This window comes from Melanerpes formicivorus, unplaced genomic scaffold (genome assembly GCF_026170545.1).
Source record: "Melanerpes formicivorus ecotype bairdi unplaced genomic scaffold, bMelFor1.0.p_v2 SCAF_6, whole genome shotgun sequence".
Taxonomy (NCBI): Eukaryota; Metazoa; Chordata; class Aves; order Piciformes; family Picidae; genus Melanerpes; species Melanerpes formicivorus.
The window spans coordinates 34386363-34404367 of record NW_027142358.1 but is presented as its reverse complement, the minus strand read 5'-3'; the positions used below and the strand labels follow the sequence as shown (position 1 = coordinate 34404367).

At 52.1% G+C, this 18005-nt stretch overlaps 2 protein-coding genes across 7 annotated transcripts in view; both read left to right on the top strand.

Annotated features, from left to right (window-relative positions):
* The first annotated feature begins 408 nt into the window (after positions 1–408).
* Positions 409–13911, top strand: NSMCE4A (NSE4 homolog A, SMC5-SMC6 complex component). Its single transcript, XM_068140402.1, has 11 exons — positions 409–762; positions 2270–2350; positions 2844–2974; positions 4351–4502; positions 7037–7136; positions 8578–8668; positions 9159–9253; positions 11103–11151; positions 12231–12322; positions 13257–13348; positions 13834–13911. Exons 1-10 carry the CDS (start codon positions 516–518, stop codon positions 13338–13340), a joined length of 1122 nt encoding a protein of 373 aa, XP_067996503.1. The 5' UTR covers positions 409–515; the 3' UTR covers positions 13341–13348; positions 13834–13911.
* A 577-nt stretch (positions 13912–14488) lies between these two features.
* Positions 14489–18005, top strand: part of ATE1 (arginyltransferase 1) — a 94647-nt gene continuing 91130 nt past the window's right edge. For 3 of the 6 annotated variants that reach the window (XM_068140398.1, XM_068140397.1, XM_068140396.1), the window contains exons 1-3: positions 14996–15215; positions 16677–16740; positions 17082–17144. In XM_068140398.1, the coding sequence (XP_067996499.1) occupies positions 15113–15215; positions 16677–16740; positions 17082–17144 (230 nt within the window). In that variant the 5' untranslated portion in view covers positions 14996–15112. Of the gene's footprint in view, positions 14804–14994; positions 15216–16676; positions 16741–17081; positions 17145–18005 lie in introns of those variants that run through there. The other 3 variants (XM_068140399.1, XM_068140400.1, XM_068140395.1) reach the window with 3 other exon arrangements.

The following is an 18005-nucleotide window of genomic DNA, read 5'->3' as shown; positions in this document are numbered from 1 at the left end:
GGAGGTGAAGGCTGTAGGACTGTCCTGCTCAGTCTTACAGGAGCTGGTAAAAGCCATGACGGGAGAAGTCCCGCCGCGGGCCTCCCTTTCCGGATCTCTCGGAGACCGATTCGGAACAGGCGCAGGTGGTCCGGGGCGAGCGGAGGTGGGCTGCCTGCGAGCGGCCAGCGGCGGTTGGGCTGAGCCGGTAGGGGAGCGCCGTTGCCTCACCAGCGGAACCCCAACTGCTTCAGACAGCGCCCGCAGCCTCCCACTCATCCCGCCCCGACGGCGCCCTCCTGCGGCGGCGGCGGTCACAGCGGCCGCTCCTGCGCGGCTGCGGCGGCCGCGGCCTCGCCCCTCGGCTCCGCCTCCTCCGCTCCCGGCCGCTTTGGGCCTCTCGGGCCGCCGTCGCCACCGGCAGCGGCTTCTCTGCGCCCTCGGCGCCTGGCGCGGGGCCGGGCTGCGGCCTCCCGGGGCGGCAGCCTGCCGCTTCTCTACGCGGCGGCTCGGCAAGGCCCGGGCGTCGCCCAGCGATGTCGAAGGGGGCCGGGAAGGCGGACCGCTCCCTCTCGAGCTCGAGCACGGAGAGCAGCATCCTCTCGCAGCCGTCCACCTCGAGTAACGGCGCCGTGCCCCTGCACGGGCGGCTATGGGAGGGGGAAGAGCCGGAGGCGATGGACGAGCAGCTCAGGCGGCCGGGGAGCGCCGAGGGCGCCGGCGACGAGCGCAGCAGGAGGATGATCCGAAACCAGTACCGGGAGCTCATCTCCAGCGTGCAGCGTAAGCCGCGGGCGCCCCTGTCCCGCGCGGGGGGCCGGCCGGGCGCCAGCCTGCTGCCGTGTGAGGCTCCTCGCGTGAGGAACGCCTGAAGCTTCCGCGGGAGCTCCCCAGTGCCTTGTCCTGCTGCCATGCCGGGCCTGTGGCCGGCCGGGCGCCAGCCTGCTGCCGTGTCGGGGCTCCTCGCGTGAGGAACGCCTGAAGCTTCCGCGGGAGCTCCCCAGTGCCTTGTCCTGCTGCCATGCCGGGCCTGTGGCCGGCCGGGGTGCGTCTCCCCGGAGGCGTTCGCGCTCCCAGAGCCAGCAGGGTCTCGGGGGCTGACCTGCGCTGTGCCTGCCTGGCCGCAGGGTCACTGGGCACTGCCTGCTTTGCACCTGGGAACGCGCTGAAAGCCTTCGGTTCTGTGTTCCTGCTGTTTGGGCTTTTAGGTTAAAACTGCAGGCACCAGCATCTCGGATGTGTCCGGAGGAGGGCAACAAGGCTGGGCAGGGGTCTGGGGCACAGCCCTGTGAGGAGAGGCTGAGGGAGCTGGGGTTGCTTAGCCGGGAGAAGAGGAGGCTCAGGGGAGACCTCATTGCTCTCTCTAGCTCCTTGAAGGAAAGTTGTAGCCAGGTGGGGGTTGGTCTCTTCTGCCAGGCACCAGAACAAGAGGACACAGTCTCAAGCTGTGCCAGGGGAGGTTTAGGCTGGATGTTAGGAAGAAATTCTTCATAGAAAGAAAGATTGGCCATTGGGATGTGCTGCCCAGGGAGGTGGTGGAGTCACCATCACTGCAGGTGTTTAAGAAGAGAGTGGATGAAGCACTTGGTGCCATGGGTTAGTTGATTAGATGATGTTGGGAGATAGAATCCATAGAGTCAATAAGGTTGGGAAAGACCCTGACAACTAAACCATGGCATTGAAGTAAAATGTAAAATTACTGCTTCAAACTGATGTGATCTCCTCTCCTATGAGGACAGACTGAGGGAGTTGGGGCTGTTCAGTCTGGAGAAGAGAAGGCTCTGAGGTGACCTCATTGTGGCCTTCCAGGATCTGCAGGGGGCTACAAGGAAGCTGGGGAGGGACTTGTGAGGGTGTCAGGTAGTGATAGGACTGGGGGGAACGGAACAAAGCTAGAAATGGGTAGATTGAGATTGGCTGTGAGGAAGAAGTTGTTCCCCATGAGGGTGGTGAGAGCCTGGCACAGGTTGCCCAGGGAGGTGGTGGAAGCCTCCTGCCTGGAGGTGTTTGCAGCCAGGCTGGATGTGGCTGTGAGCAACCTGCTGTAGTGTGAGGTGTCCCTGCCCATGGCAGGGGGCTTGGAACTGGCTGATCCTTGAGGTCCTTTCCAAGCCACAACAATAAAAACTGGCATACATAATCTTGCAATTTAACACACTAGAGCTGTGTTGTGTGTTTGTGTGTTAGATGGGCTAGGAACCAGCCGCTTTTGCTTAAGGTGTAAGTAGGTATTTGTGGATGCTCCTATAGGTAAGTAATTTAGGATTCCATCTGTGTTCCTCCCCCCCAGAAAATCGTGAGGATATGCTGAGTTCAAAGACCAACAGACTGACAGAAGCTTTGGAGGAAGCCAATAAGCTGTTTAGTGGAGGTAAGACATACTCTGTGGCCCTTACATGTTTGCTTGACAGTTGGCTAAGCATGAGGCAGTGATGCCTTGTACACAGAAAAGGGCAAAAGAATGAAGCTGAGGTCCACTTACTGCATCAGAACCGTTAAAGTGTAACGTGAAGTAGACATCTTCAGTGGAATTGTTGGAACCAGCTGATGTGAGAAAATAAATAGCAGTACTTCAGTGTTTATTTGTGCTTAGAAGTCCTCCTTGCTTTAGCTTCCCTCTGGAACAGACATGGAAGCAGTACCTGTTCCACGTGTCAGTGAGAACAGCGTTCCATTTCATAAGACAACGTGCTGGTTTGCCACCTTTGCCTTTATTGGTATCATCCTCACCTTTTCTCTCTCTTCTGACGCAAATGTTGTTGTAAGGATGAAGTGAAAGAGTCTGTCTGTACCCAGCAGAGTGAGTCTGCCCAATGTTCTCTTTTGGACGCTCCCACCCTGCCATTCCATCTTCCCTGTAACAGTTTCCCGTGCGCGGGAGGCGGCGCTGGACGCCCAGTTTCTTGTCTTGGCATCGAATCTGGGAAAGGAGAAAGCCAGCGAGCTGCACTCTGAGATGACATCATTTGACTCACTAGTGTTTGCAGAAGACTTGGTAAGTCTCAGGCTCTCCATCTGCCAACAGTTTGCTAGAGGTTTGTAGCCTGTTTGTTACAGAGTCGTGAAGGCCTCAGGTGGTCAGGGGCTACGTGACAGTCGTGATGGAATTCAACACTCTTCCTGTGAGTCTCTTTGATTAGTGACAGTAACCACAGCACTGATTGTCTTAAACTGTGTACTGAGTGTCTCCAGGATGCACAGGGGAAAACTTGAGTTAAAATGTGAACATTTCCCCTCCTCATTGTTGCATTGCTGCTACTTCATCTCAGTTCTATGAATACAGACTTGAACGCAGAAGGTTTCACCTCAACATGAGGAGAAATTTCTTTGCAGTGAGGGTGATGGAGCCCTGGAGCAGGCTGCTCAGGGAGTCTCCTTCTCTGGAGACTTTCCAAACCCACCTGGATGCATTCCTGTGTGCACTACCCTGGGTGATCCTGCTTTTGGCAGGGGGATTGGACTCGATCTCTACAGGTCCCTTCTGACCTCCTTTCTTTGTGGTGTCCTAGGAGCTGAGCGGTTTCTTTCCTGTCCCTGCTCTGTTTTCGGATGGAGTTCTGAAGGCCATGTGTGATACTGCCACATTGTGTCACTGGCATGAAAGGGGACTTTGGAATGTGCTGCCCAGGGAGGTGGTGGAGTCCCCATCACTGGAGGTGTTTAGGGAGAGCCTGGCTGAGGCACCTGGTGCCATGGTTTAGTTGATCAGATGGGTGATAGGTTGGTCTTGATGATCTCAAAGGTCTTTTCTAACCCTCTTCTGTTGCTTGCATGCTTTCAGATTTGGAATGTTTGTTTCTTTGTGCTGCCACTACATGGAAGAGTCAGTTCAGAAGAGCTTTGAAGCAGACTTGATTCTTTTTTCTTCACCCTCCCTGAATATTTTCTCCTATGTCACAGCAGATTAATAAGGAGTCAGAATCTTTGGTCCAGTGTGGAGTGCTGCCATACCAAGTTCAGTTGTTCTACTGGAGTTTTTCCTGGGCAAGTCTGGGGTGGTGCATACAGGGATTGGGCCAAATGACTTCACAGTATTTGAGAAGCTTGGCTTCCTGGATGTGTGTGGTGCTCAGAAACTCAGACACCTTGGCTTTATAGTGCAGTTTAAGTAATGCTTTGCTGCATCATCAGAATGTAGGCTGAACCCTCTAAAAATGATCACTTTCTTTACCTCCAGCTCTTTTGTTTTCATTGCTTGCTAGTCCGTGCTGCATCCAAGGCTGTGAGTGTTTTTCTGTGTTCACAGTACCTTCAGGGAAGTCAAGGTGGTTCTGCAGTGACATGAAATGTTAACCTCACCATAATGCAGTATCTATCCAGTGGTATTTCCCTTCAGTGAATTTTCACTGCAGCTCTTTGCTTCTGTTGTAGCTGACCTTCATGGGCATAAATCGCATTGAAGGCCAAGAGGATGACAGTGACTCTGAGGATGCTCCAAGTGGCTATTTACCTCAGGATGCCTGGCACAAACTGGGAGCAGAATCAGAAAAGTACTTCAGAAGAGCACCTTGCTTTCACTACATGTAAGTTTATTTAAGGGAATAGTATGTACTGCAGCACAAACTGATGGCCTTCATTGATCATCTTCAACACCCTGGGCTGCAGAGTGTCAGCAAAAGCTTCTGTGTGGCCTCCCTTCTTGTGGTGCAGTGAACTCCTTGTCTCCAGAATATTCTAAAGTAATGCTTGCTTTGATTTGGCTTGGTTACAAAATAATACCACTTGTATCTAACAGATAGTCAGGTATTCCTGATACACCTGTTTCACACCCCAAGCAGTAGAAGTGGTCCTCTTTTCCTGTAGAACCTGATCTTCCCTCATCTTTCTCTCCCTGCACAAGCTGCAGCCAGAGTCATGAACAGAGGGATCTCTGGGACTTTCCCCCTCTTTCCCTGGTTGGTGTGGAAGGTCAATCTGCCAGGGTCTATGTCTTTTGTATTGTCATGAAAAGACCAACAGTTCTCCTTGTACATCTGTGTCAATGACTTGTCTTTTAGACTCTTGCTTGTATTCTGTGCCTGCAGAAGGAATCACCTAATTACTGGCAAGTGGCCTTATGTATGATCAGCATCATCTCTCCTTATGCACAAGCAACCCTTTTAGCAAGAGCTTTTGTGGCTGCTGTCAAGTGATCCTTAGTCATTTGGCTTACAGGTAACTCTCCAGCTGAAACCTCTCCATGAAGTCATAGACTCATACCTTCATCGAATGGTTTGGGCTGGAAGGGACCTTAAAGATCATCTAGTTCCAACCCCCCTGGCACTGTCAGGGACACCTTCCACTAGACCAAGTTGTTGAAGGCCACTTGTCAGCCTACAAGTAGCAGAATCTACTTCAGTGAAGTTACTAACAGTAGAGCTGGCAGAGTATTGTTCAGTTGTCTCTGCTCTTGGGCTTGTTCCACTCCCCAGAAAGTGTCATTGCAGTTGTAAGAAAGCTGCTGAGTATAGCAACTTGATCATATCATACCTGACATTTAATGTGAGACAACTGAGATCTTTCAAACTGATGTTTGCATTCTTGAGCTGTAAGCTCTACATGATGTTTTCTAGTCATTTGTGTGATCTCAAGACAAAAGTGCAAGAAGAGAGACTTTGATTTCTCATTGGTTGCATTTGGCCATCTTAAGCAATGAGCATTTGGCCATCTTAAGCAATGAGGGACTCCTTTTGATTGAGGATATAGGAATATTCAACGTGTTACTTTTGCATTAGGAAGTGCACTTCTCAGGTGAGGAAGACAGCTGCTCCCCATCTGTTCTTCTCTGAGGCCTCAGTTGTTTGGTGGGTTTTGGTTGGGGTGTTTTTCCTGCTCAGTCTCTGACTTCTGAAATCAACTCACAACTGACCTGAGCTAGGGGAAACAAATGTGCTGCAGAATTGTTGGGTACCTGCTGATCTAACTTGAATTGAGCCTCAGTTCACTCTCCTTTAGGCATCTAATTTGGTGGAGATTCAAGGCAAGCAAAGCTAGGAGCCTAAGTGCCTTAGGTAGTCCATGGAGAGAGGTGCCAAAATGTAGCAGCTGTGTTACACTGTTTAATGGGAAGTGTTGGATCTCAGTGCACTGAATGTTGCAGGGACTGACTCCACATTGAAAAGCTGGGGCTTAATTGGTATTCCTGTTGCAAACATCAACTTGCAGAAACTGAAAAAGAGATGGGGGGGAAAAAAAATAGTGTGGGGAAAGTTCAGGCAGGAAAGTTTGTGACCAATGAAAATTGAGATAATGGAGGATACAAACCATGTGCTCTTTCACTTCTCAGCTAGTTTGAATAAAAGTGGATACAGAGTTTAAAAGAACAAAGAAGGCTGGAATCTTTACATCAAACTTTATACAGCTGTTGATAAAGCTGCCTTGAGGCTGCCAGCATGTTTGGAGCAACTTGAGGATGATTGTTTTGAGAGGAGGCTTTGGTTTTAGGTATCATAGTATCAGTCAGGGTTGGAAGGGACCACAAGGATCATCCAGTTCCAAGCCCCCTGCCATGGGCAGGGACACCCCACACTAGATCAGCCTGGCCACAGCCTCATCCAGCCTGGGCTTAAACACCTCCAGGGCTGGGGCCCCAACCACCTCCCTGGACAACCCATTCCAGGGCTTCACCACTCTCATGGGGAAGAACTTCCTCCTCACCTCCAGCCTGAATCTCCCCACCTCCAGCTTCATTCCATTCCCCCTAGTCCTATCACTCCCTGAGATCCTGAGCAGTCCCTCCCCAGCCTTCCTGTAGCCCCCTGCAGATCCTGGAAGGCCACAATGAGGTCACCTGGGAGCCTTCTCTTCTCCAGACTGAACAGCCCCAACTCCTTCAGTCTGTCCTCATAGGAGAGGTGCTCCAGCCCTCTGCTCATCCTCCTGGCCCTTCTCTGGACACCTTCCAGCACCTCCAGATCCCTCTTGTCATAGGGGCTCCAGAACTGGAGGCAGTACTGCAGGTGGGGTCTCCCCAGAGCTGAGTCACCACTTCTCTCAGGCGATCACTGCTCACTGTGTCGATTTCTTAGCTACAGTGTAAAACATTCTTCCAAATGTATCTTCTGTTTGTTTTGGTTAGGTTGGGCTCTTTCAAGTCTGATCCTCCTGTACCGAGGCAACGGATAGAGAGGCAGAAAAAGGCAGCAAGAGGGGAAGAGAGACGGGCAATGCCTGCTCAGGTTTGGGAAATGTTCTCTTAACGCTGATTTGTTGTGGCATATTTATTACAAAGGACTCTTCAACCTTTCTGTTTGTGTTCCTTGGGGGTTTGAAGTTACCAACTGTAGTACTAAAGCATTCAGACTTCATTATTGGGTGCTTGAGTAGTTTTGCCTGGACTGCAGCATTTGAGTGGAAGGAAAGAGGATTGCCAGGCTGACTTGGGGTTCAGGAATGGTTGACAGGCTGGCTTTTCACATTCAGATTAACTTTCTTGCTCTGAAGCTCATGCCTTTGAAATGAAACAGGAAGAAGCTTCTGTACATTGATGTGTGTTCAGCTTCTGAAGTGGAAGTGTCTCAGCAGTGTGTGACATTTGCACAGAAATGGGGCCAACAGCAGCAAACTAATTAACTCCCTTGCCCACTGCTTTCCCTGCTTTCTGTCTCACCATTCTTTCTGTCTGTCTTTAGCAGAAAGACAAAAGTTTGAGGGTGCCTACAGGGGTTTATATTTGAAACCAGCCTCTGGGGAACCCCTGGCTGATACCATCAGTACCTAGTTTGTCTCTCTAAATACAGCCTTCATACTGACCCAAATGGTGGTAGAAACTCTTCTGATGCAGTTTGGACTGGGAAGAATAGACTCTGGAGGGCTTTGAGAGAGTTGCTTCCAGAAGTGACTGACTGTTTTGGAGGCTTGCTTAGCTAAACACTGCTGATCAGCATTTATCTTAACCTGTGTTAGACACATGGTCATGCAAGGAGCTCTGTAGCTTGCTTGATGGCAAGGTGCTTGAAGGGAAAGTGTTAGCTAACAGGAACTGCACACTGGTTGCTGGGGACTGTACCTGAGCAGTGGATTTGGTGCTGTGCTGCTTACAGCATTTGAAGGGTAGTTTGGAGTACCTTGTGTTACAGACAAGCTGTGAAATGACAATAATTGGTCCTTTGACCGTGTCAGACCTGCTGAGTGATGCTTCTTACACATCAGCTTAGGTGCCTTTTCTGCAAAGGAGTGAAAGATCTTGATGAACTGCCCCTCCATGCTTGGGAATAAACTCCTTCAGTAAGCTCAGGCCAGGTACCACTAGGGACACCCCAGTCCTACAGTCAGAGTTGGTTCAGTTGGGAAAGGCCTCTCAGGTGAAATCCAATCATTAATTAGTGGTGACTGCTAGGTCACCAATTAATCATGTCCCTCAGCACCACATCTTCAACTACTGGCAAGTGAGCACAGACTTGTGAGTAGGCTCAGAGCATGCCAAGTGTGGCCTTAGTTTGCCACTGGGAGGGGGGAGTGAATTCCTGAAGCACTTTCTAGGCTGTCTCACGTTTGCATGAGCGGGTGGGGTGTGGAGAGAAAGCTTTATCCTCTGTTGTGTTCCTTAAAGGCCCTTTTCAGGGTCTTGTCTTACCACAGTGGTTACTCAAGGTGAAACTGTGGTGGGGTTTTTTTCAGTTGAAAAAAATGGAGGAGTCTCATCAAGAGGCCACAGAAAAAGAAGTAGAGAGGATCCTGGGACTACTGCAGACTCACTTCAAAAACGATCGTAAGTAGGAGTCAGTTGAAGCATCCTCTGGAGAAGGTGACTGCACCTCATCTCCTGCCCTTGGGAGTGGCTAAATGACAGCACCAACACCACCTGCATGTTCCTAGGAGAAATCTTTAAGATGAAGGATGTAGCTTTGCATTTTTTGTGAGCACCAAGCAGTTGCTGTTCGAGTGCAAAGTTAAGTTTAAATCCTGTCCCCTCCCTCTCAGTGGAGCCTGCAGGCTGGAAGGGGCGATGGAACCGCAGTGCCTGTCTGTGTGGGAGCAGCAGGGGGTGGAAGAGAAGAATGTTCTTGAGAAACTTTGTTTCTCTCTGCAGGCAACTGGAAATTGATCATTGTCACTACATTGACACAGCCATTGAGTTAGCCTTTGAAAGCAGTGCTGCCCGGCTTGGGTCTGTTGATGTGTGTTAGCTCCCTGCAGACCACCTGTCTGTCTGTCTGTCTGTTTGTTGTTTAACGCCTGCCTTTCTTTCCCCCCTCCAGCTGATACACCCATTTCCTTCTTTGATCTTGTGATTGATCCAAACTCCTTTGCACGTACTGTGGAAAACATCTTTCACGTTTCCTTCATCATAAGGGTAAGGCATGGCCTCTTCTGCACATCTTGTCACACCCTGGGGCTCGCCACAAACACTGAGTTGTATGGCTTGGGTACTGACAGCTTAGGGATCCTGATTTGTTTTCTGCAAACAGTCTGGGATGTTTTGGTAGCCCTGGCAGTCTGGGGCAGTCCCCACAGACTGGAACAGGGGAAACATTGCCCCCATTTTCAAAAAGGGTAAGAAGGAACCAGGGAACTCCAGGCCAGTCAGTCTCACCTCTGTGCCTGGAAAGATCATGGAGCAGATCCTCCTGGAGGCACTGCTGGCTCAGAAGAATAGTGAAGAGGTGATTTGGAACAGTCAGCATGGCTTTGCCAAGGGCAAATCCTGCCTGACCAACCTGGTGGCCTTCTATGAAGAGGTGACAACATTAACAGATGAGGGGAGAGCAGCTGATGTGGTTTGCCTGGGCCTGAGCAAAGCCTTCGACACTGTCCTGCACCACAGCCTGGGCTCCAGGCTGGTGACACATGGGTGTGATGGGTGACCACTAGATGGATAAGGAACTGGCTTGATGGCCGCACCCAAAGAGTGGCTGTCAATGGCTCCATGTCCTAGTGGAGGCCAGGGACAAGCAGAGTCCCTCAGGGATCAGTCCTGGGACCTGTCTTGTTCAACATCTCTGTGGGGGACATGGACAGTGGCACTGAGTGCACCCTCAGCAAGTTTGCTGATGACACCAAGCTGTGTGGTGCAGCAGACACGCTGGAGGGAAGGGAGGCCATCCAGAGGGACCTTGACAGGCTGGAGAGGTGGGCACAAGCCAACCTCATGAGGTTCAACAAGACCAAGGGCAGGGTCCTGCAGCTGGGTGGAGGCAATCCCAGGCACAAATCCAGGCTGGGCAGGGACTGGCTGGAAAGCAGCCCTGAGGAGAGAGCCTTGGTGCTGGGGGAGGAGAAGCTCACCAGGAGCTCTCAGTGTGCACTTGCAGCCCAGAAAGCCAATCAGATCCTGGGCTGCAGCAGGAGAAGTGTGGCCAGCAGGGCAAGGGAGGTGATCCTCCCCCTCTGCTCAGCTCTGGGGAGACCCCACCTGGAGTACTGCCTCCAGTTCTGGAGCCCCTATGACAAGAGGGATCTGGAGGTGCTGGAAGGTGTCCAGAGCAGGGCCAGGAGGATGAGCAGAGGGCTGGAGCACCTCTCCTGTGAGGACAGACTGAAGGAGTTGGGGCTGTTCAGTCTGGAGAAGAGAAGGCTCTGAGGTGACCTCATTGTGGCCTTCCAGGATCTGAAGGGGGCTACAGGAAGGCTGGGGAGGGACTGCTCAGGATCTCAGGGAGTGATAGGACTAGGGGGAATGGAATGAAGCTGGAGGTGGGGAGATTCAGGCTGGAGGGGAGGAGGAAGTTCTTCCCCATGAGAGTGGTGAAGCCCTGGAATGGGTTGTCCAGGGAGGTGGTTGGGACACCGTCCCTGGAGGTGTTTAAGCCCAGGCTGGATGAGGCTGTGGCCAGGCTGATCTAGTGTGGGGTGTCCCTGCCCATGGCAGGGGGGTTGGAACTGGATGATCCTTGTGGTCCCTTCCAGCCCTGACTGGTACTATACTATGATACTTGCATGCTTGTACTGAGTTCAGACCCTGAAGGCTAACTCAGTATTTGATGAATAGCAATCATAGTCACTGTGTAATGAAACATTTGTTCCAGGGCAGTTGGTAAATGTTGAATCACATCAGCTGTGCTCTTTATGAACAAGAGATACCTGGAAACAATTTTTCTTGTGGTTGCCTGTTAAGATTCTTTGCCTGTTTATATGACTTAAACCCAAGAAATAGTCTGCTCTCCTGATTAACCTCTGGACTTTTCCATGCTGTTCTCTTCCAGGATGGCTTTGCCAGAATAAAGCTGGATGATGATAAATTGCCAATGATAGGTAAGATTCTGCTTTAAGAGACTCTAATGATTTCTGTTGCAGCACTGAAAAGCAGCTGCATGCCAGGTGTTCACAAGGTGTTAGGTATGTTCTCAGCTGCAAGAGCAGAGGTTTGGGGATGTGCAGTGTGCCATGTATGGCCAGCAGGTTGAGGGAGGTTCTCCTCCCCCTCTACTCTGCCCTAGTGAGGCTACATCTGGAGTACTGGCTGCAGTTCTGAGCTTACCAGTTGAGAGACAAGGAACTACTGGAGAGAGTCCAGTGGAGGGCTGCAAAAATGCTGAGGGGACTGGAGCATCTGCCTGATGAGGAGAGGCTGGGAGACCTGGGGCTGTTTAGCCTGGCGAAGCCCAAGTAGGGCTCTTGTATCTGAAGAGCAGGTGTCAGGAGGGTGGGACCAGCCTGGTGCCCAGAGGAAGTTCCACCAAAAGATAAAGAAACCCCTTTCCTGTGAGGGTGCCAGCCTGCCCAGAGAGGTTGTGGAGTCTTCTTTCTAACCCCTCTGGATGTAATCCTGTGCAGGGTGATCTAGGTGAAGCTGCTTTAGCTCAGGGTTGGTCTAGATGATCTCCAGAGGTCCTTTCCAGCCCCTGCCATTGTGTGATGCTGTGCAATGAAAGGCATGAAGAGTTTTAGGAGAGGAACTGCAACCATTTGAGTCTCTAAATACTAAGTTATGGCAAGAGGCCATTATTCTGATCCATATCAATCAATTCTGTGGCTAGACATAAATGGCTATTCTCTGGCCTTGTAAGTGGCACCTTAGCTAATAGATGGTTACATGCTGCTAAGAAGTCTCCTTTGTCTCTCTTGGTTGGGAATTGCTGCATCTCTGAGACAGCTGGAAAGGGGATGCCATGCAGGTGTGAGGCCCTTGGTTTTCATTCCCACAGGATACCAGTGGTACTAAGGCTTTGGTGGCATTTCTAAATGTTTAGGAGGTAAGCCTCAAATTCCTTATGTGGTACAGGCTTTTGAGAGAGATGAGCTTAGAGGAACCTATTGATCTGCTTTTTAAGAAGCTTTTGTGCTCCTGGAGGGAAGTGCCTTTAGAAATGTGCAAACACTGTTTTGAACAGAGCCCACAAAAGAAAATGAGAGGAAGGGCAATGACCACAACACTGGAGCACGGAACCAGGCTGTCCTGTCTCTCAGCCATCAAGAATGGAAGGTACAGTACATAGCACTTGATACTTCTGAAGGGGCAGATTGCATCCAAGAGCTGTGCTGTTGTGTGCTCTGAGCACAGGTGTTCCTGCATCTGCTAGTGCTATGTAAGCATAGGGTATGGCTTGCAGAACAATCACAAAGCTAATGAAGGCTTTTAGCTGGAAGATAATTGGGGTAGCAATTTCATCTTGGAGCCTCAAAGCCTGGTCAGTTTAAGTGCCTTTAAGGCTTACAGTGGCTTGCATTTACTGTTTTATGTCACAGTTTTACATGAGGACTGAGTAAGTGCAGAGTTTGTTCCTTCCCTCTTAGAGGGGAAGTTCTCCATACAATTTCCTCATAAGAAATCATAGACAGAAAGTTTTTAGCACATAGCAGGAAGATGATCAGAGGGCTGGAGAACCTCCCCTGTGTGGGGACAAGCTGTGAGAGCTGGAGCTGTTCAGCCTGGAGAAGAGAAGTCTCTAGGGAGACCTTATGGCAGCCTTCCAGAACCTGAAAGAGGCTTACAAGGAAGCCAAGAAGGGACTTTTGACAAGGGCTTGTAGTGCTGGGATGAGGGGGAATGGATTAAAGCTTGAGAAGGGTAGACTTAGGCTGGATATTTAGGAAGGAACTCTTTAAGGGTGAGGAGACCCTGGAACAGGTTGCTCAGGTGGGTTGTGGCTGCCCCCTCCCTGGAGGTGTTGAAGGCCAGGCTGGATGAGGCCTTGAGCAAGCTGGGCTGGTGGGAGGTGTCCCTGCCCATGGCAGGCAGGTTGGAAGTAGATGATCTTTCAAGTCCCTTCCAACCCAAGCCATTCTGTGATTCCTTTGTCCCTCACTCAGAGCATGCAGAAGAGTAATACTAGCTTAGCACTTCTCTGGGGGGAACTGCAGTTATGCTGGAGTGGATCAGCTTTTGTAACTTGGACACTCTTGTCATCCCTCACCAGGAGATTGTAGAAACATATGAAATAACAGAGCCCATGATTAGCCCTCCTTGTCACACAGAGGATGATGAAATGGACATAGCTTAATTCTTCAAGTAAGTTCTAATGAAGCAGACTAAGGATGTAGTGCATGAATTCCATGTGCTGTGGGAAGATCTGTGACTTACAAACACAGCTAAACCCATAAGCAGGGTAACTGTCTGCAGTGTTTCTGTATTCTCTAGCCTGTATTTCTATAGCCATGGGACAAAATGTAACTTAGCCTTCTGCAGAGTGACTAACTGGGCAAAAACCTTTATGCTTACACTTGATGGTGAGTTAAGGGATACACTTGACTTGATTCCTGCAACCTTACTTGGAATGTAGGACTGTCAAGAATCGTAGCTTACTTTTGGTGCTCTGTTTTAACCCACTGATATTAACAGAGGAATCTGAAGAGGGACTTAGGGAAGCAGGGAGTGAGGGCAGCCTGGCTTCCTCAAATCCCTTTTGAAAATAGGGTTGAATTCTTCAACTGTCACAGGGATTTAACTTCTTAATGCATATTTATGACTTACTGTCTTTCTTTCTTTCCCTCTAGGTGCCTTAATGTATTTTTAAACGCTTTCTCTGGAAGAGGATGTGTATATACTGTAAAATTAAATCTATTTTTATTGGAGTTTGTTGGCAGTTGATGTAAGATACCTCCTTTATACCCATGACCCTGACACAGGGCTTTTGCCCTGTGCTTCTGTTTATTATGGCTTTGTTTATCTAAAGTAGTGAAGTTTACTGACACAAGCTCTCAGGAGAAGGCAATGCTGTCCTTTTCCCCCAGCTCTGTCTTTCAGCCCTTGCCTTTCCCCAGGAGCAGCCTGCACATGGAATTGCCATGATTAACCATCTCTGCTATCATCACTTTCTCCAGATCATCTTGGGTGGTGCAGGAGGAATTGGGAATGCCTTTCTGCTCTTCCTTTAAAGGAAATCAGGGTTTGGGCTGGAAACTTGGTCTCAATTAGAGGTAATTCCTCCTTCCTCAGTGGAGCAGGAGAGCTCTGCTCAGCCCCCACACCCTCGGGAATAAGTGCAGTGCACCTGTCTGCAGAACATGCTCTTCAGAGGACCACCGCCTGGAGGCTGCAGGCTCTCTCGCTGAAGTGGGCAGGGTTTCTGCTTCAGCAGCCGAGGTAGCCGCGGCCTCTGCTGCCCTGCTGCTCGCGGGCTGGCGGGGGCTGGCCGAGCGGTGACCTGAAGCGATGGAGCCCCGAGGCCTGGCGAGAAGGCAGTTGGGTTGTCCTCCGTCATCTGCACCCAAAGTGACCCCTCTGCTACTCCAGGGCGAGCGCGCGGGGGCAGGGCTGCTCGGGCACGGCCCGCACCTCTGAGGCGGCAGCGGCCACCGGCTTCGCCCCGGCGGGGTCGTGACCGGGCGGGGCGCTGCGGGGCCGAGCGGCAGCGGCGAGCGGCAGCGGCGGGCGCCATGCCTGCCGCCGTGGTGGAGTACAAGGGCTGGAAGGAGGGCTACCGCTGCGGCTACTGCTCGTCGGAGCGGGGGAAGGTCTCTGCCGGTAAGCGGGGGGAAGGTTGGACGGGACGGGGCTGCCCGGGCTGCTGTGGCCGGGACCCAGGGCGGGGGAGCGCGGCCGCCCTCACTAAAGATGGAGGGGCTGGCCGGGCCCGAAGGGAAGCCGCAGCGGCCGCCCGCGGTAAAGATGGCGGTGTCGCCGTTTCCTGTGGGCGCTCCCCGGGTGCTGCCCGGAGCCAAGATGGCGGCGGCGGCGGCTGTTTCCGGGAGCCCCGGGGTGCCGAGTGGGGCGGCGGGCAGGGTGCTGTCCTGAGCCCGGCAGCGGGGCAGGCCCAGGGGGGCGGGAGAGGAGATGGCGGCGGCCTGCAGCTCTGCGAGCATCGTCGAGTACTTCGGCGGGGAGGATGGCTACCGCTGCGGCTACTGCAAGAGCGAGACCGGCAACCTCTCCTATGGTGCGGCCCGGGAGCGGGGAGGGCTGGAGGGGAGCTGTGAGCGGCCGCGCCGGTGCGGCGGGGGGAGGCTGCAGAGCTGCTCCGGGCTGAGGGCGGCCTGCGGGTGAAGGCGGCGGTTCGGAGGTAACCTCCGGCCTCTGTCCTGCCGGCAGCGGGCACTGCCCTGCCCTGCCCTCCGGGGAGTGCCCGAAACCCCTTACCGTGGGCTGGAGGAGGGGGCCGAGCAGCGCGGGCCCCCGGGGGCAGCCTGCCGGGAGACGCCGGGGCGGTGTGGGGCCGCGGCCGCCGGAGGCCCTGGGCTCAGCAGGAAACCTCGCCCCAGGGTCTGTTCTAGGAGTTCTGCAGCCAAGGACGAGCCGCCGCAGATAGCGGGCAAGCTTTGTCCAGGATAAAGCGTTTGAACTGTTGCCGTCTTAGCGGCTGCAGCCTGCCTCGGGGGGCACTTTGGAGCTCGCCCGAAGCCCCTTCCCTCGGTGCAGCCTTCCGCAGGGGCAGCTGCCCTGCCCGCCCCGCCGCCGCCAGCCGCAGCCCGGTTAGTCGCAGGTCAGAGCCTGTCTCGTCTGCCTGGCAGGGCTGCGGGGCTCCCCGGCTGTGGCCAGACGAGCGTCCCGCAGCCCAGCGGGGAGCGGGCTCGGCTCTTGGCCCGGGGGGAGAAGTGCCACTTCGGTGGCAGCGTGGTTGCGCCCCCAGGGAAGTGTCTGTGTCAGCTTCGGCACCTGGCGAAAGCCTCTGTCTAGCCCTGTGTTTCTGACTGGCTTCCAGCAGCGGTAAAGAGCAATTTTACTTTGTTTTGTTGGTCTCTGGGAAAGAGAGGAGGCGGAGGGGTGAAGTTTTAACTTGTGCAGTCAGAGCAATATAGTTCATAGAATCATAGAACTGTCAGGGCTGGAAGGGACCTCAAGGCTCAGCCAGTTCCAACCCCCCTGCCATGGGCAGGGACACCTCACACTCCAGCAGGTTGCTCACAGCCACATCCAGCCTGGCTGCAAACACCTCCAGGCATGAGGCTTCCACCACCTCCCTGGGCAGCCTGTGCCAGGCTCTCACCACCCTCCTGGGGAACAACTTCTTCCTAACATCCAATCTCAATCTACCCACTTCTATTTCTTTTCTGTTCCCCCCAGTCCTATCCCTCCCTGACACCCTCAAAAGTTTCTCCCCAGCTTTCTTGTAGCCCCCTTCAGATACTGGAAGGCCACAATAAGGTTTTCTTGGAGTCTTCTCTTCTCCACACTGAGCTGATTGCATCCCAGGATTTATGGCAGGCTTGGTTACTTTTACAGTTAATGTGGGTGTTGAAATCAGTCACTTATGGCACTTAGGAATATGCCAAGTCCTTGGAGAAACCTCTCCTGGCAAGTCACCATTAGCTGCTTGGATTTATTGTGGTATTTCTGTAGAACTTGTGGAATCTGCAAGCACAGCTGTGGGCAGTCAGGTGTGGTACTGTGTCTGTTTCAGGTATGTGGGCACACTCAATGACAGTTCAAGATTACCAGGATCTCATAGACAGAGGATGGCGAAGGTAAGCTTAAAATGCCTTGTTAGCAGCTCAGGTGCAGTGCAGAATCCAGGCTTAACTGCAGCTCTGTGAAGACAGCTGGCTAGTTTCCACAAGCAATTGACACAGAAGTGCTTGCCCAGTGCTCTGTGACTTTTTGCAAGGTGACACTGCTGAACAGGAAAACCCTGGGTTAGTTTAGAAGGACAGTGCTTAATGTAGCTGCAAAAAGCTGGAGAACTTGCTTCTGCACTTTCACTGCTCACCATGTAATGTTGGGATGCTGTTTGAACTGGGAAGGTGGATCATTGGTTTTGTGGTACAACAACAACAAATCAATACCTGTTCTTTGTTACTGTTTTTAGAAGTGGAAAGTATGTCTACAAACCTATCATGAATCAAACCTGTTGTCCTCAATACACAATAAGGTAAGAGGCACAAAGCACACAGCACACTGCTCTGAGGGATTGGGGCACTCCAGGTATGTTGAGCCATTTGCTTGCTGCTTTAAATACATAACACTTGAAAAGGTTGATCTAGTTGTGATGATACTTTGAGTGCTCAATATGTGCTGCAGAGTTTGCAGCTGGGCACACCAGCAGCTCGCTGATCTCTTAGAAGAGAATTGAATGAACCAGGTTGGAAGAGACCTTCAAGATCACTGTGTCCAACCTGTCATCCAACACCACCTAATCAACTAAACCATGGTACCAAGCACCCCATCAAGTCTCCTCCTGAACACCTCCAGTGATGGTGACTCCACCACCTCCCCAGGCAGCCCATTCCAATGGGCAATCTCCTGTGTCCCCTTTCCTTTTGGCTCGTGGGTCACAATCCGAGGCAGAGAGTCCTGTGACTGCTCTCTCACTCTTTGCAGTGAGCCAGTGGCTCTGTGTCCCACAGACACTGCTTTAGGAGCACACATAAGAGAGGCTCAACAGGTGTAAATAATTCTGGATGCCCTTTTCCAGCATCAGTAGGTAGTGGCAATGCTGTATCTGAAAGCTGGATCAGTGAATAATTCCCGGGGGTTTAGCCTCCTAGGAAAGCCTTTTTTTATGCAGTGCTTTAGGTCACTTGGGCTGATTTCAGTGGTTGTAGTGGTTCACAACCAAAACATGCCATAAAGGATGATTGTATGCAGACTGGCTGGTGGCCAGCCACCAGTGGTGTCCCCCAGGGAGCAGTGCTGGGCCCCATCCTCTTTGACATCTTCACTGATGATCTGGATGAGGGGATTGAGTCAGTCAGCAGCAAGTTTGCAGATGACACTGAGTTGGGAGCAGATG